Source organism: Anopheles bellator, chromosome 2, assembly GCF_943735745.2.
Source record: "Anopheles bellator chromosome 2, idAnoBellAS_SP24_06.2, whole genome shotgun sequence".
In the NCBI taxonomy this organism is placed as follows: domain Eukaryota; kingdom Metazoa; phylum Arthropoda; class Insecta; order Diptera; family Culicidae; genus Anopheles; species Anopheles bellator.
Window position 1 is genome coordinate 40,912,984 of NC_071286.1, and position 27,682 is coordinate 40,940,665.

The 27,682-nt window shown below is 46.3% G+C and overlaps 1 protein-coding gene across 2 annotated transcripts; it reads right to left on the reverse strand.

Annotated features, from left to right (window-relative positions):
• Positions 1 to 35: 35 nt before the first annotated feature.
• Positions 36 to 27,682, reverse strand: LOC131212303 (tyrosine-protein phosphatase 99A). 2 transcript variants are annotated; one of them, XM_058206111.1, is made up of 17 exons: positions 27,550 to 27,682; positions 21,432 to 21,598; positions 20,183 to 20,309; positions 19,795 to 19,918; positions 17,220 to 17,401; positions 15,502 to 15,689; positions 13,418 to 13,532; positions 6,553 to 6,759; positions 6,200 to 6,477; positions 5,986 to 6,102; positions 5,769 to 5,911; positions 2,899 to 3,191; positions 2,040 to 2,806; positions 1,613 to 1,909; positions 1,272 to 1,540; positions 805 to 1,196; positions 36 to 744 (listed from the first exon to the last, which is right to left on the reverse strand). In XM_058206111.1, exons 1-17 carry the CDS (start codon positions 27,644 to 27,646, stop codon positions 608 to 610), a joined length of 3,900 nt encoding a protein of 1,299 aa, XP_058062094.1. In that variant the 5' UTR covers positions 27,647 to 27,682; the 3' UTR covers positions 36 to 607. The 2 variants fall into 2 exon arrangements, with proteins under 2 accessions (XP_058062094.1, XP_058062093.1); XM_058206110.1 differs by having other exon boundaries at positions 36 to 1,196.

A 27,682-nucleotide genomic window follows, 5' to 3' on the forward strand; every position in this document is an offset into this window, starting at 1 on the left:
TCAATACGTAATCAATGTGATTACTTCTTCCCGAAATTTCGCGCCATGGCCGTAGAAAGGAAGCAGTTGCAAACCAGGCCTTCCATCGGTTAGTTCCGTGGCTTACAAACAATTGTACTTCACTTCAACCGAGTGAGGATTTCCACATATCTGCAGTGTAGACGTCTGCCAACAAGATAGGCAGAAGAAAATCGCAATCGACTGCCGCTTCCCGACATTTTTACGACTAGAAATGTGTGCTAGTATCTCTACACACTGGTAATAAGACTGAATGGGGTCCGAAAAGCAAAGCGCTACTCCATAATTATGATATCTCATAGCAAATGTTTCGATCACATAACAAACAAAAACTCTAAACCAACGTTCATTGTGTGTTACATAGAAAAAAGATAAATGCTGCTTACAGTTGCTGCAAGCAATTGGTCGAATGATTGATAAATGACTATACTAATGGAAACAAATCAAACAACTAAAAGTTTTCATAAATTAGGAAGATAAACGTTCCGCTACGCTACGTCACTACGCGCCACGATTCTAATTGTAGCCCAGTGGCAAGCGGGAAATAGGTCAGTGGCAAATTAAATGCACATTTTCACGTTCGCAATATTTACGACTGATTGTGATCGAGGTTCAGATGATGATTGCCAGCGGCCACCACGACTGACAACTCATCGTTGTCCTCACCGTTCATCTTGACGATGACCGTACCACCATTCTGAAGAGTCGTGGCTGTTGCGGCCACCCCTCCTCCACCTAGGACCACACTACCAGCACCTGCACCACCGATCGAACCAACCGTTGGACCGACAGCATTCGGTGTATTGCCGGCCGACGATTGCGCATTCACCAGGGTCGTTGTGCCATTACCTACGCCTTCTGGCGTACCAGCACCACCTAGCTGGTTATTGATGCTACCGTTGCTACATATCTTACTGTACAGATCGGGTGTGGCGGTCATCATTGCTGCATCGTCAAACTCGGTGCGCAGCTCGGTGCACCGCAGCAACCCAAGATCTGGCGGCATGTACGAAAGTATTCGATAAATCTGTCGAATGTCGTCATACGACGTCCAGATACCGGGCCGTCGATTGTGGTACAGTTTCGCGTACGTGTAGATGTTAGCGGTTCGATCATACTCCAGCTGCATAGCGAGCGAGCTGGCGCAACAGAACTGGCATGCTTGGAACCCACCGTATCTGCAACACAGTAATTAAAATATTTTCATTAAAATAATCTCTCTTTTCATAGGGTCCTTGAATTATGCTACCGACCTGTCAACGACCACGATCGGTCCGTTTCGATATTCATTACAGCGCTCGTGAACACGCAAAACAAAGTCAAATATACCGCGTGTGTTGTTCATGTCGGGCCATGCGGGGTTTTCATACATTTTCACACTGAGTTCGTAGTCGTCCTGTATAGATTGTATAACGAAACTACGGACAATGTAATCGCCCTCGGAAGTTTCCGACACAAGCCGGATCCGATAGTAATCACTTTCAATCGGTTCCGATTCGTTGGGCCAAAACTGTAGGAATGACTGTAGGAGAGTAAAGGGCAAACAGACAACAAATTAATGACGCTTAAAAGATGCACCCTTCCAAAAGCTTACCATATTGTCTACTGAGGAGAGCAATACGACCGTCTGAGCGTTGTGGTCCCATACCATCTGCCAGAAGTCTTTGAATGTTTCGATCAACGGATGCTGGGTTACGATAAAGTCACGCAGTCGCCGGAAACCATGCAACCAGGTGGCGTTAATGTAATCACTACCCTCGACGCCTGGTTTTGGAGTTAGATGGACCCGGCTGCCTTCGAGCGGCACTAGCGAACTTCGGTTCTTGACGGCGTTGACCGGCTTCATTGAGGACGTAAGGTTGATTTCTTTCGGTTGGTAACTGACGATAAGCTACGAAAATGATAAGGGTTTGAAAATTCGTTATTTGACCAATGGCTAACAAGCAAAAAGTTTAATGATCATCGAATGTAGATGAACAGAAGATTCACATGAAGTTGTCACGTTTTGTGTAGAAGTTTACCTTGTACTGCTCGTCAATGTAGTCAAGATGGTTCACCAGTCCGCCGATAGCGTCTGTTTTGATGTTTGTCTCTCCACTATCGATGGCCTCGACCAGTGCATCGTGTATGAATATGTACTGCTCCTCGGTCTGCACGAGATAGTTACGCTGGGCGCGAATGTACCGAAGAAAACCAAACACGTTTAGTGTTCCCTTGGCTTCGATCTGTTTCAGCATCGCATCCAACACGATAAAGGTTCCGGTACGCCCTACACCTGCCGAACAGTGGACCACGATCGGTCCCGCATCGGGCGGATTGGCGGTGGTAGACTTTTTCACGAAATTAATCACCGGCAGTGGATGATCGGGCGTACCGTGGTCAGGCCAATTGGTGTAGTGATACTGGTAAACGGTTTTCTCCTGTTGCGACTGTTTCTTTTTCTTCATCTTCAGATGCTTGATTTGCAGCGTTCGCACAGTGTACGTAGCCATAACGTCCTCCTTCACCAGGCGCACTTGCACAATGCCATACGTTTCGGTGCCATCTTTCGGCCAGTACATGTCACACTTACGGCGACCCCGCTCGACCAGGTTCGTGATCATCACAATCACAGCAACCCGTTGCTCCCAGATCATGCGCCAGAAACAGTCGAACGTTCCGGGCAGAGGTCCCTGGGTGCCGATAAAGGCTCGCGGTTTCTGATAGCCATCGATGAAGTTGGCGTTGATGTAATCTAGATGCTTCTTCTGGCCTGGTACTTGGCGCAGGTGTACTCGACTGTGGTCATCTATAAACAATCCAGAGAGGCACGAAATTATTTCATTACGCACACATTACATCATCTAATTGCTATCGGGCAAAATCGGATGCGCTACTTACAAGCAATGACGTTCAGATAACGGTTTTTGCCCTTGTTCTCCGGGTGCTGCGAGTTTTCCGAAGGATACTCGTCGTTAAGCGCTTCGCCCTGGATAGCTTCGTACTCCTTGCTAAAACCGATGTCACCGTCGGCGTGTAGCTGTGCCACATGCTTTGCAAAGTCACTCACCAGTACTGGACACCGCACTTCCCCTCCCACATCGCTTGGGCCTTCCCAGTCTATCAGGCCGGCCTGCGAACCTTGGCAAGGTTGCGGATCATCAAGATAGTAGTACGCGGCATGGAAGCACTTTCTGAAAAGCAATCAACGTGATGGATTTTAATGAAAACTGCTCTGTTAAACGCTGAAAACGAGTTCTGCCGTGCTTATTGAAAAACTAACCAATAAATAGTTATTCTTGTTCAAAGTAAAAAAGCGTAAGCGTAAGCAAACTAGTTGCGGATACGATCTTTCGTTACCGATTTCACGGTGCCCGATAAGTTTTGGTTCGCTGGCGATCGATCAATTAGGGAACGGTACATAGTTCAGGGCAGGAATGATTTATGCGAATGAACATGAAATACCAGTTGCTACGATATCATATCACACCACGCAACCTGAAGGACTGAAGTGATGCGACGCTGGGGCAAGTAACAAACACACAAATGATCCGACAGCGGGCGGTAAGATAAGAGATCGTAAAACGATATCTTGCGTCGTCCCGCATGTAGGAGAGAAAAGTATAATGTCACTTAACTGTTGCGCTGCCCGACATCAAGACCTCGTCCTCCTCGACCAACAATCAAGTCCTCGGCAAGAATCAAGACCAACATAGTAAAACTCAATAGAAAAAAGGACCAAAACGAAGCAAAAACCGCGGAGCACGTTTGAAACTTTGTTGTCATCTTAAGCAAATATTCGCAATAACCAATATACAATAGTTGCCAATCGAAGCTAATCTCTGCATAGATGATGAATCACTCGCGGGACAGACACGGCACGCCACCGCGTGGGATAGCAAGGGGTAATGTAATTTGAATGATTGACGTCGAAGAAGTAGCGTGGCCGTATCTGAGCCCCCTATCAGAATCGTCGGCTTCCGTTAAATCAATTAACACTCTAGTGGGATTCCCCCGTCGATATGTCACCGATAGAGGCCAGTGGTTTACTCATGAGCAGGTGTTGCTAATGAAAGCGAACGAGCAATTAAACGTTCTTATTCTAGAACGCGCACACCTTTTCCGGAGGGAATACCACTGTTGTACACGGCTCGCGGATAGAACTATGTTAGATCTATGTTTGTTCCGTAAGGCCATTGATTTAATCACGAAGCATGGTGCATGAGAACTGCATCCATCTTCTTTCGACACTCACCTCATCCATCCACACCACGGCGTCATTGCATTTCACTACACTGCAAGCCAATTCCAAACGACGCACAATGAACGAATGGCAGCCACGGTTTATGGCCACGACCGACAACGGGCACACGACGTGTTTTCACGAAACATAAAGAACCAACCCGTGCGTGAAGCAGTGGCGATACGCGGTGAAACTAATTGCGCCTCAAACAAGGATCGATTTGATCGCGTCCACTGCAATACGTAGTTCCTTCTTAAACGAGCTGTGTCCGTAAACACCAAACTTTCATTGGCAATTCGTGGCTTGGATGAAACCAGAAAACCCCTAAACAACACATCACTAACCGGAAAATTCCATTCAAGCGAACTAAATGGAAGTCGGACAAAAGTACACTTTCCTACAGGGCAAACGCCACTTGTGGCGATTGGATTATACGCAGCATCTAAAGCGCATAGATTCTCTAACGCACTAACGCCCAATGCCACACTCACGGTGCGCACGATGTTCGGTTCACCTCGTCCTTGTCACTAACCATGCGATGGCGCGATGGTGGGGATCAGTATCGCCGACGATTCGTATTCGTATGTTGCGGTTCGGTAGCGCTAGCGGTATCGCCGTATCGCGTTCGCGCAAGAGGAATTCGAAGCGAGAGCAAAGGCAAAGCTAAATGATTCGCTCTTTGCAGCTCGCGTGGCTAGTTAAGCACCCGGGCTTCGAGATACCGCGCCGTAACTTCGTTTTCTGTGATTTGCTCTCGATGCTTCTCCAATCGATCACGATCGTCTGGCGACGGTATCTCAACATTGTGTCTGTGCGTGCTTCCGCAAGTACGACCGCACTTTGAGTTTTTTAACATATGTGTTTTGTTAAAATAAATCCAGAATATATCTTTACGAGAACAGAATATAACTTAACTTATGAGTAAAAACAGATGCAAAAGAAATGTAGTAAATATCCAGCAATGTGGCCAAAAGTATTAAAAAAAGCGGTGAAATTGGATACACTTATGGCCGGAGTGTTGGAGCGCCGGACTCGAATAGTCGATTCATTTGGCGCAACATCGACTGTTGGTGGCACACTGGCGCTTCTAGAGCACCCAAAAATGAGTTACATGGTACTTTGAAACGCCCTTTTTGGTTATAGTGTAGTCAAAGAACGATACGCAAAACGCGTACCACTTTTCTTGATTGGAGGAGAACTTAACCGATCAGATACGGGTTGATACGCAACATTTCGGTACCAAACTGTTTGTGCGGAAGTACGCCATACAATTTGCCAAGCGATATCTGAGCTCACGCCCGATTCCTCGATGCGGCACGTGCCTAAGATTTTTTTGTAGTGGAAAACTGTCACGCAAACGCCAACTATCACTGCTCACCGTACTCGCTTTCTGGCGGGTGCTTTTGGCGCTGTGCACAAAATGGTGTTACTTAATGTGGCACGAAGAGATTGGCCAATTTACCGCAACGTGAGTGCGCAGCTAGTGTGCTAAATACATTATTTAATTAACGATAGTGTATGAACTTACTTCCATAGTATTAGCGCCAACACGATGAGCAGCAGCACGAAGCAGCTGAACACGATCCCAGCCAACACGGCCAGATTGTAGTCGTCGTACGCTTGTCTCAGTGACGTCAGTGGAGCCTTTTCGCAGTTAAGTTGAAGTGAAATCTGATTGAAGAAAAGATATGGACGAAGGAGGCAATTGATTTTGCGACACGGAAAAGGTGGAGGATGATTCCTACCTTCCGCGGTTCCGAGTACGACCCAAGAATGATTTGCTTCGGGTTGATAACGCTATACGATGCAGCTCGCACCTTTACCTCATACACCGAGTTGGTGGTAAGATTTGGAATGATCAACTGATTGGATGATTCGATAATGCGATACGGAAATGGGAAGAATTGATCATGGAGATAGTTCCTTGCAGTTAGTTGCATTAGTTTAACTAAAACATACCGACGTTTCCATGATGGACGCGTTGACGGTGATGCGAATCTCACGAAAATCGTGGTAAGCAACGTTCCGGTAGCTGATGATGTAGAGATCGATCGTGTTGTAGTAGGTTTGCGGGATACGCCAACCGTAGTACAGCGCATTGTGTGAGTGGCAAGTAAGGTTGACCACTTTCGGAGCACTAGGCCCACTCACATCCGTACGTTGCGTCACTTCCGACGGTTTACCGTCGTGTTTTTTGGTAAAGGCCGTCACCAGAATGCGATACTCTGTGAAGGGTTCTGGGGAAGGTAGGGAAAAACCGTGCACCAGTTCAGATACACTCCTCCTGTTCGGAAAGGGCGAATTCTACTCACTCAAGTTGGACAGTGTGTAATGGTAAACGGAATTTTGCATTTCGTTCAGTTTCAGTATCGGCATGTGAAGCTCGGTTTGATTAAGATGGATGTAATACACACGGTACCCGTGGATGGCACCGTTGGCTTTTTCTGGTTCCCGCCACGTTAGCTTGATCGTTGTCGACGTCACTTCTAGCACGGTCAGGTTCTGAGGTGGACTTGGCTCTGTGGATTTGAAACCGAACGAAGCCGAACGAAGAGTGAAATTAAAACCGAAATAAACTGCTGCACGTTGCATTATAACGGACATCAAAGATATTTTCCGCTGAGTATAAAGTTATCATTGCTATATTCAGCAAAGTGCCGCTGGCCCCTTACGTGTGATACGAAAAATGCTTAACTTAGTAGAAGACGGTGGTCAGTAGGTCTACCATCATTTTAAAATATGGAGTCTATTTTACCAATTTCATCACCAGCGGAAAATGTGGGATCGTGCGTTGAGGTGAGCGGTTCTTCGTTGTTCGCGCCGGCATCGATCGGAACAACTCGGACCACGGGCGTTGTGAAAGACACGACCGACGGAGAAGACTTTAGTGGCAAAACAAGTGGTTCTTCGAGGTCTTCCTGGTCGAACTCATCCGATCGACCATCGTCGTACGGCAGTAGGATCGAAGGGGATGCTTCGTTGTCCGTTGTCTGCACCGGGGTACTGTCCAGCAGTGGTTCTGCTGGAGTGGCTCTCGTCGTAGGGATCGCGGATGGTAGCGATTCCGTGGGTAACGCTCGTCCCGAGGTGATGAGCGCAAGTAGCGCCAGCACCGATAGTAACGCCCACGGAGCTGATGCTGAAGTCATTTTATGTGCGAGAGTATTTTTGTCCGTATTCGTTGTTCTCTTCACGTTCTTTCCGCGTTCTTTTTAACACTCGCTTTGTTCTCTCGCGCAGTCCGCGACGGGGTCACGGGGTTACGAATGAGGAGGAGATCTTCGCCTCGTGAGACACAGCCGGTGGATATGGAGGCCTAGCTTGTGCTTTTTCTCGTGTTTTTGGCTTTTTTTTGTCGATTCTCACTTACACCACCATCCCGAGAGGCCACGGCAATCGCAACGAAGCGGAACGGGTTTTGTTGCCTGACCCGATAGGGAGTTTTTTGTCGTCTTGTTCTGCTAAGCTCGATGCCTCGCGAAGGCAAGGAGACGATTTCTCGGGGAGTTAAGGGGCGATTTTCGCTTCATTTTTTCACACTTCCGTGTCCAAGCCCCGCACCAAACCGCGAACGTTTCTACCGCCACCGAGTGAAAAAAGTCAATTGCTAGGAAAAGGTCAGTTAAGTGACAGCGCTTCAATTGCCTTCAATTGAGCGTTGGCAGTGCTAGCGCTACGAAATGAATCATACTCGCAAGATAAAGGGTTTTCGGGGCCGGCGGATTCGTGTGCACGTTTCAAAGCTACGATCAAAAGCACGACCGATCACGTTTCTGCTTTGCTCTTCGTTCTCTTCGGAACTGCACTGCCCACTGCACTTTTTTTGCTCGAACCGATCCAGTCGCAACGCGATAGCATCTAAACAGCTCACGGATTGTAAATAATACTTCGTTGTATGGGTGAGTTGAGATTGGCTAATTTTTGACAGCTGGACCTGGAAAGTGCGAGCTGTCACTCACACTTGCACAATCGCCCGCCTTTCGAGCACGAGCAAACTAATTTTATTGATTTTCGCCTCTCACATTAAATCGCACGCTCTCACGTCCGCCGTCCACAAAAAACGCACACACCCTTGCATGGTAACTTTGATGAAAATATCCTTTCTACCGAATTGCGAACAGAGTAGCACTTTTCCACGACGGACGGCACTGAATTACGAAGCCATCATCAAATGCTTCCACAACGTTTCGCGTTCAGCGTTTAGCTGAAGCGTGCTTGGCGACAGGTATGAACACCGAGAAGCCGCACTGGGAACTGCAAAAAATCACCATACTTTCTCCGTGTGTCTTCAAGCAAGCTTCAACTGTGTAACTGGACACTGGCAGGAGCGATTTCGCGATCAAATACTTTTTCCTTTTTCCTTCGAGCTCCTTTTCCTTTTCTGAGCTCCTTTTTCCAGCTCACACTTTGCTGTCGTTGTCACTAAAAAGCGTTTTCATCGTTGCCGATATTCGCTCTCGCTCTTTCTCTCTTTCGCTCTTTCTGCGCTCTTACTCGATTATAGAAACTCGGAGAATTCCAGGACAGTGCCTAGTGGTTGTGAATGAGTTGGGCGAAATCTGCGTCGTCGAAAACGTAGCGTAACGGTTGACAATTTTATTTCAAAAAATATTTATTTCACAAAATCTCTTCATGTATGGAGAAATTCATTGTTGCTTGAATGTGGGTTCGCTTTTAAACACTAACACTAGTTCGCCAATCGTATCTGAAACGGTCTGTGTTTCACAGGTGTGCCCACCAAATACAGGTTTATTTGTTTTCTATTTTCAAAACAAAAATGGAAGGAAAGAAAACAACACATGTAAAATTGAGTATTCAATAAATATTTTGTTTATCATAAAGTTTGTAATTTGCCATTATACGTGAAACACAATATCGTTCAGATAACCGCCGCGGGATCTATGGAAACACTCGATTCTGATAAGTTGATTTTCACCCACTTTTTTACACATTTCGTGTGCTACCTCAGCCATAGATTAGTGAATGTTATTTTTCAAATGCTCCAAAGTTGCAGACTTGTCAGCATAAACACGATATTTCGCGTAGCACCACAAACAACTCCAAAACGCGAAATTATGCGCCCATCAAAGTTCTCGCACAGTAGATCGAACACCGCTCGTGTTGCTCCGCCGGAACCACACATCTTCTAAGTCGATATCTTCAATTACAGGCAAAACAAAATTTGTTATCATCTGGCGCTATCGCTCGGAATTGGCGGTCCTATGAGCCCATGATGCGCACCTCCATATTTTTTGGATATAATGGTCTCTAATCGATTAAGGGTTTCCAGTGCCCCAGATACGCCAATTGTGCTTTGGCAAGTGAAAAATGTGCCTCGTTAATGAAGAAAATTAGCGTTTTTGAATCGAACCAGCAAGTTTTGATAATTTTAAAATGTTGTTTTGTTGTTAGGCGATTCATTTTCATAGTATTATAACTTTGCTGCTTCCGCGATCACGAACGGCTTTAAAGCCCATAAGGATGTCTTGCTTTGAACATGAGCTAACAGATATCCAATAAAGTTAGTACATAAACTGGCTTTCCGAACCGCAGCGGTCGGCAGCATAAAGTTCGTCTCTTCGTTTGCTAGAAGCAATCAAGAGCAAAAAAGGATTATAATAATTAGACGAAAGCTTTGATGAAAACCTCTTGTGCTGGTAAAAGTTCACTTTTGGCAGAGATGTGAAAATTCGATAATTTTATTTTTAATTGAATAAGCAGTCACTGGGATTTCCGGACAATATTGGATTGGGTCATGAAAGGATACCCAAACGGGGAGTGTAAGAGAAAGGGATAGAGAGAGGGAGAAAGAGAGAAAAAGAGAGACAGATAGAAGGAAAACTTAGCAAAAATGAAGAAATGTCAGCTTGGTAATCAGAATACGTGAAAAACTTGTCCTCCGGCGGGCGGACCACAGGACGGCATGAGTGCGGCTTGGAAAGTGGAAAGTTTTTCTTCGATGGAAAATTAGTACTCCCGGGCATTTTATTTCCCGTAGACAAGTGGCCCGTAGACACCAAAGCCACTTTTCACGCCACTGCAATTTTGCACCATGAACCATCCCGGTAATCCTATTAGGCAGTCGGTTTTGTTCGAAAACTGGATCGATGCCCTTAAATAAAACGACAGTGCTGGTCTTTTCCAGTCTAGGAATTTTCCGGGGTCGCCAATGGTTTTTTTTTTTGGTTTGTCGTACGAAAACGGCGTAACACGATTCTGTTCATACAAATTCTGCCGCCATACGCGGAGCCGCGTAGCATCACCAAAATCATCGGAGTTACTTCGCAATAAGTGCCCTTAAAGTTTCTTTCCAGTCACGTAACACCAGGCCCGTGACTAGCAGTTCCCTGTTCTCTTGCTTTGCCGTGCCAGCCGATTTAGTGAGCTGGCAGAAGGATGAATCAATCAGTGCAACACGGACCCAAACTCGGCCAAGCTTTAAATGGAGTTCGATTTTTGCTGCACTGCACTTCGCAAATTGTACAAAAATGTGTAATAGCCATTTTTCGACAACGGCAGATTGTTATAATCCTGTTCGCTTGCGTCACCAAACCTCGCAGCAGCAGCTCGATAGCAGCGGCGAACTATGCGAAGCATAAGAGCTAGGCTATGGTAAGGAAAAACCCAATCGTTAGCGAGAGAAGATGGAAACGTTGCAATCATAGTTAAAATGGAAAACAAAGCTCATTATGTGGATGTCAGGTTTTTCCGCCACTCGAGTGCAGCACGTAAGAGGGGACGGTATAAAACATCCGGTTCCGGGCGAACGTGAACCAGCTATGACAGGGGATCAGGGTATAGGTACGGGGCACGGGGGCCAAAGAAGTTCTTCTTAATCCCCGGAGCCAGCTGGGCGGTTGCACCTTAAAGGTATTTTTTATTATTACCGTCATTGTCCTCGTGCTCAGCGTCGCCGTCGCTTCATTGGCCACCGCGTCAACGTGACCACCACCACCACCGAGGGTTGACGTTGTAGGGTCGGATCGGGTCGGGTCGGCAATTGGGAGTCAACGGGTGAAAAGCAAGCATCTTGCAATCTGGTGCCCGACCACTCAGCGCTGCTGTCATTTTGTGCCATCCTTTCGGAGCGCCTGAGCGGGCTTTCGAGTTTTGTTTTTACCGTCGGAGATGTACTTTGCTAATGATGAACCATTTATACATCCCCCCAGACGGCGAGTTGACGCCGGGCCACACCAGGAGTAGCGGTGGCCCGCAGCCACCGCCCCGAACCCGAAGCACTGAAGTGAGAGCGAACCCTTTGTCCGGGCGAGTCTCTTTGTCTTCGGGCCTTCTAGACATGTGCACAGGACAAGCGGCGGCAGCAGCAGCAGCATTCCAAGATACACATCGAGCAAACGCGCAACATCTCCAAGAAGGTCCCAGGAGTGGGTTGGTCGAGCGTCGAGCCGCCGTTGTCAACGACGCCGACTTGAGGGAAACTTTCGGTGCTGCAAATTGCAACTGTGACATGTCGCTGGATTAATACCGCGGAAGATTTTACTTTCATGTTTTACGGCTTTTTCTTGACATAATTTTCCAGAGTACTGCTGGCGTTCCGGTTTCGTCTGCGCCCGAGCGAAGAGCCATTGTTTGACGTTACCACTTGCCAACGAGTTGTGCAGTTCGTGGCCTTCTGCGCCGCCATGAGCAGACAGACGTGGACAATCGCGGTGCGAAGGTAAAACTGTTGGCCTTATTCTCCGCGGATGTTGAACGATTATTTCGCCTGCACGAACAACGGGAGACAACTGGTATGGCGGGTCGAAATGTAAGTGAAATGGCCACCCGGTCCTACGCAGAGGACTGTACAACCAGCGGGCGGCGATGTAAACCCACTATATCGAAAAAGGTATGGACATTGGGCTCACGTCGCCGTCGGCTGGACGAGTTGCCTTTCGTTTATCGGGGATCAACTCGGGTGTGTGGCGCGACACTTGAGTGTGGAGAAATGGAGAATCCTTCGCTTCGGCAACGCACCGAATGAAATCGGGTTTAAATTAAAAAGTAGAACAAACAACTACGGTGCGAGCAAATGTCAGTTGTCACACCGGGAATGCAAACGACCGATCCGTGCAATGATGGCTGGTTGTGGCGTTGGAAAAGAATATTAAAAGCGTTCCACGCAAAGCGCCATCATAAACCGTCTAAAACCAGATATGACAACGAGCACTGACGGCGGTGGATCCGTGCGATCTTGATAACTAGATTCCGGGAACGCGTGGAACGAGTCCAAACGGAGCCGTACGATGGTTTCGCGGGAATATTTTTCCGGTCCGGGTCTCTACGCGCCCCAAACAAGCGACTCATCCGGGCTGTCACGTAACGACCTGACAAAGCCCAGTTGGTGTGTTTTTTCTGGAAAACGAAGTGTTTGCGGACACCTTCTCGTACGTTACAAGCAGACCACGACACTTGGTTTTTTGTGCTGGAGAAATATTGCATTTGTTCACCTCTCTCAAAAGACAAGGCCAAACATGGCACTATCGATAAGTCAGCGTCGGGTGTTATGAGATCAAACGGGAGTATAGAAATTTCATCAAATCTCGCCCTAGTGGCGCACTACGATGTGGCTTCTACGTGGGAATGCGCTGCGGCAACCACGTCCACAGACAGGAGCACGCTGGATAGGCTTGGTTGGTATGAAAAGTACGGTTCACAGTTTTTAACAATCTGGTCCGACCACGATCCTAACACCATATGCATTTTCATGCCACTGCACTAACAACGGTCGCCGAAAATCGATGTTTGACACTCCAACGGGGGACTTGAACGCAATGGTCTGGCCGCGGCGAATTTCTACGTACTGCGAGGATCTAGAGTAATTTTTATGTATATTCCGAATTTTCGGTGTAACTCGCTTCCCAAGCAACTAATCCAATCCCGAATGTAGACCTGTCCGCGTCGCCGTAGAAGCTTTTGGGGTCGCATTCTGTGAACCGTGGAAAATGTTTTGCTTTCCATTTGATGGCTTGGGTTGGCACCAGAAATGCTTCAAGGTTTTGCGGGAACGTTGGTTTTGAGTTATGTCTTCATTTCGCCCAACAGAATGACCGAGAATCGGCGACAAAACCAGCGGGCTCGGTAATCCCGAACCATCCTTAGCTAGACCATCCACGGGTTTTGGTCTCTTCGCAAACAAACACAACCGACAAAAAACAAAAAAGGTTTCACACTTACCTCCTTCATCTGTCATAACCAGCACGGTGGTCGGCGGTCCTAATCCTTCCGGGTTGAACACTTGTATCGAGACCAGATACTGCGTGTACGTTTCGAGGTTATGAATTTCATGGTTCTGTAAGTGCGAAACGGTAGACGGACGGAAATAAGTTGAAAATTAATGCACAAACCTCTACCGCGTGCTGAGTGGAGTACGGCGCAACTTTTGGGCGCTAGAGTTACTCTCGGCATCCGGCCGGGTACGTCGGCCAAAAGGAAGGATACTTAAAATGCGCTGGGAATTGAAGGCGCGCTTCGGTTCCCCGCGGTGCTGGAAGAGCACACCAAGGTATGCCGGTGTACCGCAATGGACGAAATCGCAGTTATAGACTGGATAGAATTTTCACCATTAAATTAGTGGTAATTATGGTTCCTCTCGGTGTTCTCTCGTCGCCAGTGCCACTTGTAATCATGGGCACCGGCGCGAGCTACTGGTAGGCGAATTATCCGCCTGGCGCTCGGAACTCAAAAAACACGATTTTCCACTCGCCATAAGGGAAGCTATTAAACCATAAACCATACGGACAGGGCGTACTGGTCCCAGTGGATGTGATGTGGCTCCATCCACGGGTACCGGTATCCGGTGCTGGCTCCGGAATTGCGGGACCAGAAGTCAGATGTCCTGAGTCAGTTTCGCATGTGTTTTGCATACGCCACCGATGGACCCCGCTGCTACACGGCCCTAACAGCTTGTGCGACAACCCGGTGCCGACGACTCGGTGACGATGAACAAATCGAAAACGAAGGCAGCCGGAGCCGAAGAACGAAGTCAGAACTATTTATGCCGGGTGCATTTACGTGTGTAAACATAATTATTATGCATTGTTTGCTGATGAATGCATTTTCTGCACAAAAGCGCACCAACGGTCGGGCCTTGGAATCCAAGTGTCAGTTCTTCTTTGCCAGACTCCGCCACGCGCTGCCCCGAATGGGGGTCACGGCCCATCGAAGAAGCTCTCTGTTCCGTCGGCCCGGCGCAACATTCTCGACCCGAGCGTAGTCCAAATGGTGGCGCGCGGAAATGGCTTCCGAGAAAAGGCGATCGGACTGATAGGCACAGTGTGTCAAGTCACGCGGAAAATGCATAAAAATATGGTTCGGCAAAACCAAACAATGCACCGTAAACGAATCGCCGTCAGTGCTCGCGGCCAGGAGCCGGTGGCGGTGGTTAATTGAATTTTAAGAATCCTCTCGGGCATCTATTCTAGGCACCTTCCGTCGGATTATCGTTGTCCATCGCTTTAACGATCTAGTGAAGAGCAATCAGCATTTGGCATAGCAGCAGCAAGAGTCGATCCCGGTTCGTTGTTCAACTTAATTTAGCTGAATGTGGCCAACAAGTGCATCAATGAATAAGCAATAATTAGTTTAAGGTTCACAAACAGTTTAGAAAAAAACCATGTTTTGAATGTGTGCCAAACAAAGATGGAGCCAGTAATACGAGAGCTTTCAAGGGGTACCACTAAACTGGGTCAGTGTTCTCAAATGGTAACCGTTCAGGGCTTCGTACATAGTAGGCAAAATAGTGATAATTTAAACAGGAATTGATTTTTTATCCAACACACTTTCTAGAATGCATTAAGCTCGCCGAGGCTTGCGAACCCCTCACCAGTACGTACGAAACTTTGCAGAAGCGACCCCGTTTGGTACGCAGCTTTGAAGGGGGCAGTTGTAAATTGGATAATTTACTGAACTGTATGATAGAGGACAAGCTCCCCCGAGTGCAGGGCCATGTGTGGCTGCACTTCAGCCCGAAAGACCCCATAATGTACCCGGCCGCAGCAGCTGCTCGAGAGTGGCCGGTAACAGCGGCGGTTCAGTTCTTGTGGAAAGTGCAGCATTCGCTCGTTCGCAACCCCAAAGTTTCCACCAACCTCGAACCGGATGGTGGTTCCTTCGCGTGTGGTGTTGCCCCTCTGAATGCCCTTACCCACACACAGACACAGACGCGCGCTCGTATAGACGATGAAGGAGCGGACACTGGCATTGCCAACGGACGCCCGTCTGGCGCCAGTATTGGCGAGTAAATCGAATTTCGTCCTCACCTCAACGGCACTATCGCGGATGTAGATCTCTTTGACGTCGTCCGTGTGGTAGTCCCGAGGCCGGTACGTTATCCGATAGCCGAGAAACTCGCCGAGTATCGATTCCGGCGGAGGAGCCTTCCACGAGATATATACAGAGGTGGCGGAAGTGTTGTGCGCGATTGTTGTTACCGGTTTTCCCGTCGGAGCTGATGAAAAATTGAGAGCCAAAAGAAAGTTATAAATGAAAACAGAGCACGAAAGAAAACCGTAGAAAGCTGCAGACTGGGTGGCGAGTACGCCAGTTGCAGTTGCGAGACTTAATGATATTAGGTTAGTTTGATCATTAGATAGATCCCGCGGATCCAGGGTATCCCGCGTTCCTGCTCTGTGTCATTCTCAACGATCCTGGTGGCAAGCGGAAATGAAAAATTAACTCAAAATAAGGCACGGGTACCAACTGGTACTGAAATTGAATTAAATGGTGTTACAAAAACCTCTTTCGTTGGACATGCCCATCCGCGTTTGTGAGCCTTCTACTTTTGGTTATATTTTATGGCGTCGTAAACTGGGAACCTTTTGTTAGAAATGGTTCAAAAACTGGACATTATTCAAACACGTATCCTTCTTCTGCTACCTAAGAAGCGAGAGTGTTGCGAATAAGTTGAACTTGAAATTTGACAATCATTGAATGCCAAAGCACAGTTTCAAAGTAATCTATTGAAGGATTACTTGTTCAAGTAGTATTTTTTCAACACAAATAGATGGTTTCTATTTTTGTGTTTATTGCTCACAATTAAAGATTATGTGCCGGACAATAGCGATTCGCGTTAGTGAATGTTTTGTGCACTTAGATGATCTCTATCATTGTTGCATTGTTTTATCCGTCACAAACGATCAATAGTAATAGGTAGGTCGTCACCGAAAAACTGTCGACACTCGGTTTAATATATTTTCATGACGTCCGATCTAGCCCACCGTTCCGTCGGACATTGCGACGATTTAACCGGAATGATTTGGGGAGTTTCACCCAACTACCGGTTCCGGCAGCGCAAACCTGCTGCAAGGCATTATTGCAAGGCTCGACGGCGATATCAGGCGAACACGGACACTGCTCGTCCTTGACCATTTCGAGCAGGAGGGTCGTCCATGGACACTCTCTAGGGGCTCCAGGCAGGTAGGAAATGTATTTAAATTTATTCAACAATTACTACACGGCAGATGAAGTGAGGTTTTCTAAGCAAAATTTAACGCCATTGGCACGGCCGGAACGATTGTCGGAATCAGCATTTTTTTCTTCTTGCCTGTCCACCACTCGCAAGAGGTCACCATAATTGCGCGGCGTAAGGCCAGCAAAGCGTTGAAAACGAATTTGTACAGCTTAATTGGATGGTTGTCTGTGATCAGTCCGGCGACACACTTGGAGAGTTATTGAAACGTAAGCAAAGTTTTCCGTTTTAATCTACCCTGTAAAGCATGGACCTATCGGGTGTGGAGTTCTAGATTGCTTTAGATTTTTTTTTCAACCAACACCCAAAATCTGATGATTTATCGAGGTTTGTGCCGAAAATTAAGATGATGAGCGAAACTTGTGAGAGATGTTGCCAAAGATTAGTTTAAGCTTGTAGCGTATATAAATCACCAGCTTTGGATGCTTCTTCACGAGTTCACAACAACTTGAGAAGCCCGTGGAGGACGCAAAAGAGGTTGGGATTCTAATCACCGCAAGAAACACGTACCTTCACGCAGCGTTACGAAATAGTACGATTCCTTCGATGGGTGACTGCTGCCGAGCTTGTTGACGGCGATGACTCGGAAGCTGTAGACGGTGAACGGCTGCAGTCCTGTCACCTGATACGAAGCCACGTTACTCTTGGTGTCGATCGGAGGCTCCTGCTCCCAGTCGCCATTTTCGCCAATGCTGCAGAGGAAGAGAATCGAGAAGATCGGCGTGATGAGCAGGGAAATGAAATGAGAATGTGTGATGATTTTCATATCGGCCTCAGGCCACGAACAGGAATAGTAGGAGTGCAGAAATCAAATAAAATTCTTTCCGTTCCAATACCATCGCACTGCTCGCAATGCGTTTGAAGTTGGCACGATAAATACGCGTCGAGTACTTGAGCGTAACACAGGTTTTCAAGAGCCACTCGTTGTGTGTAAACACCACCGAAAAGATGGTGGTGAAAGCCATAAATTTGGCCTCGTCTCCTTTTTGCTCCTGGAAACATATCGCGCACTCCCCGCCATACTCCCGTCCACCGTGAGCATAATCTGTTGGCGCTCCGTTCGCTCTGGTTGTTGTTCTTCCGTAGGTTGCCTCCGCAGCAAAACCGCAGAACCTTAGTGTGGTACAAAATGTAGAAATTTGGCAATCCCAGCGGAGAAAGCAAACATACGTCAAAAAAATATTGGAAGAAGAAAAAAGATCCCCAAAGCCTATCATTCGCTGCGTAGTAAACCGAGGCATAATGCAAAGATTAAAAATCTACCCCCTTGTTTGTACCTTCTGCTTCGCCATGGCGATCGACCATGGTGGGTTTTTCCGTACAGTACAAGTACTGAGTGAGGGTAACGAATATTCGGTTTTCGGTTCCGCCTTCAGATGAGTTTTGGTACGAGGGATACGGCCACGACGTTGCGGTGGTGCTGTCGTGCACCTTGGCAAACGTTTGATAATCCTCCTTGGCAAGCGGCTCCCGGTTTCTGTGGTATCATATTTTCGAACCCTGTTTGTTTCTTGAAGCAGGTGAAAAAAGTAACAAATAAGCTTTTGGGCGCAGTTTGGCGGTTTTGCGTGTCTCAGCGACCATCCGGCTGGGGGGCTCGAGGCACTTGGTACGATAAGATAGATACCGAAGGGAAGTCCGTCTTAGCGTTTATCTCGTATTTGCTTTCAGCGTGGTGTTCGGTGGGAAAATTATACAGCCGATACGGATCTTGCTAATTCGCTGAAGAAGATAAAAGACCTGACGTTGCTGTTGCTGTTGAAAAATCTCGGGAAGGCCAATCAAAACTTTGACTTTCATGTACGTTATATTATTTCATATTAAGTCGTCCATTCAGCGATACGTTCAATGTATTTGGCAACTGTTTACCAGATAACACATTATATTGCAAATCGATGGCACAATTTTTAGAACTCTTGGATCAGGCTCACAATATGCTCAAACGATATGAAACGAGAATAACAAAACAAACAAACAAATCATCAAATCACTTATCATAGTTTTGATTCCATCAAACTGTGTTATTACTTAACCGCAATGATAAAGTACTCCCAGCTGAAGAGTAAAGATTCAGTGGCAAAATAGATAAGACGAAAGCAAATGGCAAACAATAACTAATCAGACATGGTTATTTAACATCATGTGCTATTGCGGACAAGTATGTTCTACGATGTAGCACATTCAGTATAGGTGTGCTTTAGATTGTGCTTTTATTGTGCAAAACTATTGTTATTGTGTTTCACATGGAAAATGTGCATTCGGTATAAGAAAATATGCTAATCAACATGGTTTCTGCAGGCGAATGCAAATTTAATTCAAAACCTAGTCAAATAAGTTCAAACTATATGATGACATGGTACTGCTCGAAACATTAACGATGGCAGGTGCAATGTTTATAATTGAGTCAAAGGAAGTTGTTGTAACAAAAGAAAAAAAAACGTCATTTCAGAGTGAGCGAAGAACAAAAACCATTCGGTTCGAAACTAAATTAAAACTTGTTCCTTTACTGTTGTCCATTTATTATCTTCCGATGGTGCATAGTGGCTTCGAGCAACAATTAATTTGAATAAAGTTAATATAGTAAACTACAGTGAAAACCACAACGGGCTGAACATATCCATTTCATGTTTAACGTTTTATGTAGTGATGCGTTTTTTATGTTTGTCACAACGTTTATGGTTGTTTCTCGTATTGTAACGCATGTTGCTCCTGTTGCTCTACCGTCGTGCTATGGTCGCACTAACATCGGTTTGGCCTGCATGGCCTACCATAAATTTCCCACATTCCTGCCGTTTAAATCAATACCGGATAGGGTTGATCGTGGTTCAAGTCTACGCCTTTCGCTTCTCAGTACAGTGTGGTGGAATCAATTTATCTTACACTTAACTCGTTGTTGGCGAAGGCTTCGGTTGTATGGGAAAGGTTGTAAAATAAATATTATAGCAACCCTCGAACGAGCTCCAGTCGAGCTTCCGGTCTTGAAAGCGAGCGATCGGAAAACCACGGGAACACCAGATAGCGGAAGCGACCGGAAGCTGGTGTAAATCTAAACATAATGTCGGCGAAATGGTTTCTGTGTGCTTACCGTGTTTCGATGATGAAATTTGTAACCGGTGCATTTCGGGGGTCCTGCGAGTGTGCCCAGGATAAATCGACCGAACGTGACGTAAAGCTTACGACCAGCGGACGTCCGGGTGGCTCGGGAACATCTGAGAGAACGGGAAACAAAGAGACGGGAGAAAGCAGTGGCGAAATGTCGTCTTCGGGTCGAAGTGATACATTTTCTTGTCAGAGTGTGGCCAGAAGAATGCTCAATCTCCTTCATCGTGCGGGCAAGTTTCACCGCCCTTCGTATAGCTTGGCGGTAGCGGTTGCGGAAATTTACTGCACCGCTCAGACCTCTTTCCACGACTCGTTACTCAGGTCGTGTCTGCCGGTACCGGGCCACAACTCATACAGCTTTTAGTACTCACCTTGTACCAGCAAATCGACGATGGCTTCCGGACTGTGGCGGTCGTTTAGCAGACAGCTATACTCGGCCGTATCGGAGGCGACGGTGGGGCTGAGATGAAGACTAAAATTATCAGGTAACAGTGTGAGCTGGAAATGTGAGAGTAATAACAAAGGAGTAGTAATTAGTCCGGGGTCCGGAGGACCTTCTTCACCCGAAAGGGCGCCCGCGTTGGTGACAAAAACATTGGGTCGGCCCCGGTAAGTCATGGCCTAGAGGCAGCCATTGCTGTGCGAAGTTGCATGGGAATGTGTCGATGAAGCTGATGATAATTACTCTCCAGACATCATCATTATATACGGTAACCTTAAGTGAGACCCTTTCGGTCAGCAGATTCGAACGCTCGTGTCGAAGAAAAATGGTGCTCTGGCAAATGAGCTACATCATTATTTCTTTCGGTTTACGGAAGCCGTTTTTAGTTTCACTTGATGCCGGCTGCTGACGTGGTTCTGACAGTAATTTTATACGACTCACCGTGTCTTCAAATAATTGAGAACGGCTTGAACGGGGAGGCTGCTGCAGTGTGGAAGATAGTTTTGGCTCGTAGTGTTCCTCGAACTAATTGTCTGGTTCGCGGAGTGGTGTAATTCGAAATACTTGAGCTGAATGCGGAACTGTGATGGTAGTACAGAATTCATCACAAGAAGCTTTGAAAATGTTTAGCACTGTTGAAATGTTACAGATCGGAATTAATTTATTTGTTTCGCAATTTTTTAGAAATGGAGACGCATGGTATTTTTATTTTCAATGCAAATGGAGACGCCTGGTAATTTACAGAATGATTAATTTTTTCCACTAAAATTTGTTAAAAAATATTGCCCAGTCCGTTCTTCTATGATTAGAAAACCAAAATGTTTAGATATTGGGTAAAACCGAGGTTTTCCAGTTCAACTGTGTAGCAAGTGCATTTTAATTAAGATCAAATTTCCCGAAATTTAAGGCTACATTTTCAATATTGCGTTAATTGCGATCTAGCGAAATTTATTCTGCCAAATCGTTGCACCGTTATTTTTATTATCTATCTTCAACCTCATCAATAATCAGTATAATATGAATTCCAAAAAATTCCGTCAGATTTTTGCTGCTTTAAAAGAATTATATTATTTCCACCGTGATTGTGATAACATCGACTTCTATTGCTATTATTTCGGATTACCGAGCTACGTTCACTGTTGAAAGCAACAAACACAGTCTCGACGAGCCATACTCACCCGCTGATTGCTAACCAATGGCAAGCCGTTGATGTACTCGGCAATGGTGTGGGTCGTGCGCCAGACTAATGTTTCCGCAAGCGAGCGCTCGTTGACGCCCGGACAGTCCAGCGTAACGTTTTTGCCGGCTACTGCTACGTACTTGATGATGGGAATATTTTCGAGATCTGGAACAGGATAACAGAGAAGCAACGCATGTTACGCACCCTGGTTGCTCGGGCTGGTGAGGTCGATGTGGCGTGGAGTAGCTGGTGAAAAATGATGATGTCCCCCACAGAAAGCGTTTGAGCGCACGATGATTAATGGCTACCGGCGGGACGGGAGGAAAATGTGTTGCACTTGACCTGTGGGATATGTTTTTCTCTTTGGGTTTTTCTACGCGCATGTTTTCGCGACACCGAACATGCGTAAATTTAAAACCAACACATTTGGCTGATCCAGTTTAATTGGTAGCAGAAGCACGGTGCTCGGCGTACTCCAACGCTCGATTGATCGCATTCCAAGAGCGTGGCACCATGTTTCAATAATAACACCAAATAAACTGTGGACTGATGCGAATGCGAAAGGCGCTTGGCGCGTTAAAGCCTACTTCGTTAAACGATATGTTCGTTTCAAATCGATTAAAAGAGGGATACGACATTTGCTTTATCGCTGCAGGGTAGGAGCTCGAAGTTATGTGTTCGTCAGCAACATGCTGCGCTGCGGATAAGTTCGTCGGTTCGGTCGGCTGGTGAACGGTTGACCTGGGCTGCTCCCGAGAAACTATTATCAACGAAAACACACACAATCACTGCCATTCTGTCGCTTTCCGGGAAACGCCTCCACGATGACGGGACCTTCGACATGATATTCCTCCCACCGAATTTTGAAACAGAGACAAAACATGTAGCCGCTCCTCGGACCATATCCTTCGTCGGGGCGTTGTTCGGGTGTTATTAGTTTGTTGGGTGCTTTTTGTTTGCTTTTTTGTTTTTCTCAGTGGCCGTTTTGGGTCGACGATTTCTCCGTCGGCGTGAGTCCGCCGAAAACAGGGAAGTTGAGAAAGTGAAACTTTGTTTTTCGGACAATCCACCGGGCCGAGAAACAGACCGAACGGCCGATTACTTCGATAAGCGCCTTACGTATAGCCATTTGATGACTGATAGCTTTGAGATAAATTGAAATAGTTTTCAGCATAAATCGAGTCCCGCTCGTATGAGCGGAATCTTTTGTTTGGTGTTTGCGATGGTAGTGGAAACATAATATGAAACCGGGATGATCGTTAGCATTCGAAATTGGTCTAATTTGGACTCGTCTTCGCAAGCGAATATAATTTTTTGGGGTATATTTATGCTACAGTATTATAAAGAGACAAAGGTTTGGCCCTGAAGGTGAAGAGCAGCTAGCATAGTAATTTTATGTCCAGTTGATTTTTGCATGATTTCAAAACAACATATTGAATAGGCAGACAAATTCACAGAACGTCATACGAACATAAGAACGCAACAGAACGTGTTTTCCAAGCCAGTGTGCGTACTGGCAATATTTAGATCTTCCCTTCTATCAACTTATTTCCTACAATCTTTCGGTAAGTCATTGCATTATTTAATATCAGCATTGAACTACTACTCATATAACTCGCGGAAGAGCTTTTATGGGTGTTTCAACATGTTCCACAAATGGGTAAGATTACGACCCAGTCGGTGATGGTGACTTAGAAAATTGTTTCGCGCTGGGAAGGCGCACACCAAATCCTCTGCTGACGAGAAGTCGAAGTTTGCTTGTACTTTGCGCCAGGATTAGGAAGAGGATCAGATAATTGTTTCAAAATCTGACCCATCCCACCGTGGGCAAACTGTACTCAGCAGGGCACGGCGAGTCACCGCGAGTGTCGCACGAAACGGTAACGCGAAAAGTTTACGGGAAAGAAGCAGCAATACAGCACCGCGCCAATACCATATAGCGGAGTGGAACGCGAATGTTCAGTCACTCGAAAACAGCTTTTTGCACATCTGACTTCACCGGATGCCTCTCGAATGTGTCTGAAGTGGAAAGGTTTCATTTAACCGGTTGATTGAGTTGCCGAGAAACTTGTTTGAAGTGAAACTTATCTTTTCTCGCTTCCATCGTTGCAAAAGCATCCAACCAGCGGCATATCTGTGCTTCGCCATGTTGTTCGCCCTTTTTCTGATGCTTTCATCCGCTCTGGACTTGGACCTGGCCGCGGGTTTCCAAATGTGATTCCGATTCCGATCGGCCAATTGTGGCGATGCGAAGAGATTTCGGTTCGACGAAAAACTTTCTCCTTTCACGGCGACGACGGCAACGGTTTCTCGCGGACCGGCTCCAGTGCGCGGACTTATCAGTTTTGTCTATCGCACCAAACGCTTCGTCGGGCCTTCGCCTGGGGTTTGTGATGCAGCACCACTAGTAACTAGTCTGGAGACATCCGAAGACGCAACGGAGAGCGAGGCGAGTGCACGAAAAGAACGACTTCTTGCGAACAAGAAGCTCACCGTTTCAGGAGTGCCCCGTCACTGAGCTCGACGTTCCAGAACAGAACCTGTCGAATGCAGCATCCGTGGCCGTCGTCGGTGTGGTTAATCAAAGGCTTGTGCGGTGAAATTCTCTGAGATTTTCTCCTTACACGTCTAGCGAGCGCCGTTAGTCTGTTTTTGTCAGGCGATCGTCGCAAAAGTTAGTTCCAACATACCATCGATGGCGTGGTACGAACGGAATTTCTGTTCGAAACGTTGATGAAAGAGTTCGACGGTTCGGATGGGTCCCACTCTCGGCGCTCATTATGAATATAGAATATTCTTCGTTTACAAGAGACCAACCTTGTTCACTGATGGCTCGTTAGATAAAAGTCTTGGCTGTTTAGAGTTGAGGGACATGAAACGGGCTGGAAGGACTTAGTCTCCAAGAAAACCGATTTCATGGCGCGCGTTTACGTTGCGAATCATAACCGAATCGGATTGGGCGGATGGGGCGTTTCAGTTTAGGCCTAATCTTGTTTACCGAAACCTCTCTCGCCATTAATTGGATGATTAAGAGAGTGTTAATGAAGGCCTGTGTACAATGGGCCTTCATTCGTCATTTGCATCAACCCGACAATAGACGGCGAACTTTCGGTAATGGCAGTGGGCTGCGAAAAGGTTCCGACGAACATTGATCCAGTCCAAGCTGTATCTTGCTCAAAATTCTTGTGCTAACGTTTAAGTAAACAGATTTGCACGAAAAACTACCCCTTTTCTTTTAAGCCCCGTTACCTCTTTCAAGGCAGTGTGCGTGTAAGGGCGATTTTAGTATTAAACACCTTTAAAAACTCAAATGTTCATCTAAATGTTAAAGTTGAAGGCAACAATAATTTGAGTCTATTTATAACATTAAACTAATTGAAATTAGACCGTTTTAGAACGAATGAGAGACTATGCTGTTCACACAGCCAAGACGCTTCAATGTTTCGTAGGGTAAGTTAAGTTGAATAAAACCTAAAAATGTATCTTTATTGACTTATCAAACACCTTTCGCTATTACTTCAATGTTTTTATTTCGCACATTAGTCTAAAAAAAATCTATTGCAAGAAAGTGAACGTACTGTGCTTTTTATATGATCAAAGAATCAAATGGCTTAGCAAACTAACCATTCACAGTCAAAGAATAACATTTGAAAGATTATTGCAAATGATTCCAAGTGAAGCTGTTCATGGAGATTCAAATACAGCACGATTTTATTCAACTGCTTTTGCTGAATACCAACGATAGCGCTGCGTGCTGTACACTACGTCATTACAGCCACCGAAAAGGCCGTTTTGGTTAATGTCATTTCAGTTGGTGCCATTTAAGCGACACTCGCGTTTTTCACTGGTCGTCATGCTTTGCGCCATAATTCAACCAAATACTTCACCCGGTCGTTCATTCATTCTAATTTAGTTGTGATTTGTTTGCCGAAGTTTGCCGGCCAAAGAGCGTAAGAAAGCAGGATGAAATGTTTTTTCCGCTTCGATTGCGCGAAAAAAGCGAACCCAAAACACGGTCACGGCGTCCTCGCCGAAATCAATCATTTGTAATGTATCGTCGAATAAATTGTCGAAGCACTACCGGGCCGTTGTGCCTTCGGTGCCGACCCAAGGCAGGCTTTAACCGGTTAAAATGACCGGAATAAACTTCTGGCCACCCTTTCACGCGAAGCGAAGCAGCGGTGCGGAGGAGGAGTGACTGAGAGGACCGACAAATAGGGTTTCTGGTTGAAGGGTTTGTCGAAGGGTTTTTTAGTGTGCAAGTGCCTCGATACCCATTGGGGTGTCTGGTTGCGTATCGCCGTAGCGCTTCGCTGCCTACGCAAGGCGCTTCGAAGTTGTTCGTCAGTTGCCGGATGGTTTCCCGCTGGGTCGGGAAATGTGTATTTAAATTGCTAATATTGACAAGGATGTATCGTTTCTCCCTTCGACGGTGCACTGGTGGGCCGACTTCTTCGCACTCTGGCCGTTTCAAATTTGATGATGTGTTTCATCTTTTCGAACATCGCTTCGATTTTTTCCTTCCCGCCGTTAGTGCAGCGTAGGATCTATGTTGCCATGCGGATCAATTCTGCTTGTTGTGTGACTGTGAGCCATTCGATTTTATTTGGTTAACATTGCATCCTTTAGCAAATATTTCCACAATTTTGAAAACATAGATATAAGCAACATGTTGTAACAATGCGCAGATTGACTGGCTTTTCAAAACAACGAACAAATTGCAAGAACCTACACGACTTCGGCTGTCATCTTCTTAGAAGATTATTCTTCCTTATTAAAAAAACAATTGTTCGGCTTGGCAAATTCATTTTGGTGCGTAATGAGAAGAATGTATAAAATGAAAAACTGACGATTAGTTTCGTTGGATAAGATTAGCTAGTTCAGATCTACTCAGTAACAATGGATTGAGAATATGAACAATAAAACTTTTATATACGATGAGCAGATGTTGATGTTGATATAAGTTACTACAAGCTCGTTTGCTACTGCCCGTATGCACTCTCTCGGTACTTCAAGACAATCATTGTCACAGCACGGCAAAAAAGCACGCTATCTATAACTTCAATCTTTCCGACAAGATTTGTTTTGGTTTGGCTTATCGTTCCGTTTCCGTTCGTGCTATGCAAATCGTTCGAATGTTGATCCAATTTATTCCGACAGAACCGTCAGATCAAAAACCATCGACCCAAGACCCTGGCCCCGGCAGCAAGGGAGTGGCTGTGAAAACTGCTCAACGCACGGGAAGTCAAAGAATTCAAATGGTACGACCGGATTGTCGTTTGTTAGTTGAATATACACGTCTCATTTTACTTCCAAATCGCCCTCGCTGCACTCGATGTATCCTTGGCGATCTGCGGGAGCGTAGATCGATAATTAGTGATCGATAAAACTCATAAAATCGGACGAACCCACACAAGGGGAGGCTTTCGAGACTTTCATAAGGCCACCTGAGTCATGCTCTGTCGACCGGAAGAACGATGGGAAACGTGGCTGCAGGAATCTTGTTAGCCATAACACTTTGTTACACTCCCGGCATGTCTCGGCAGGTTTGAACGGCTGCGGTGGAGCGTGGGCAAAATCGCAGGCGGAGAAAAGAGGTCCTTGTTGGCAGCGTAATGGTAGATATCACAGCCTGGAGCAGATTTTGCTTATCCCTTTCAAGACGATAACGCATAATAACGTTAGAACGATCCTTCAAAGTTTAAGTGAACGTTTAATAAAAATCCAATAAAGCTACGAGGCGTGCCTGCAGCGAGGCCAACGGGCCGACATTGAAGAGCTCCGGCACTGGGAGCTACAAATCAGTCTCGAACGTTCGCTCTCTCCTGTCTCCAACTTTTCGTCTCCGATGGTGTTCTTTGGCGTCGGGATACCGTGTGCCTTCACTGAGCTGAATGTTCCTTTCGTTCGCTTTAATTCTTTGCGCATTTAAAGACGATCACAATAGTTTGCATTGCCAAAGGTAGGTCGGACTGGAGCGGAGCCGTATAAGTTTGTGGTTACGGTTTTGCAGGCGAATGGATGAGTGTCAACCGTCCTGCCATGTTTGAAAAGAGGCCAGCAAGTGTCGGTGTCGATTTCCGAAACTCAACCACAGCTGGGTACCGGCAACTCACCGAATATTCTAGTTGCCGCCGATCGGGCGTTGAAGGTTGCTGCAAAAATTAATCCACAGACGATAAATTTCCACTTCGCAACGGTGGAATAACTCATGGTTACGGAACCGATGACCGTTGGTTTCTATTTTGT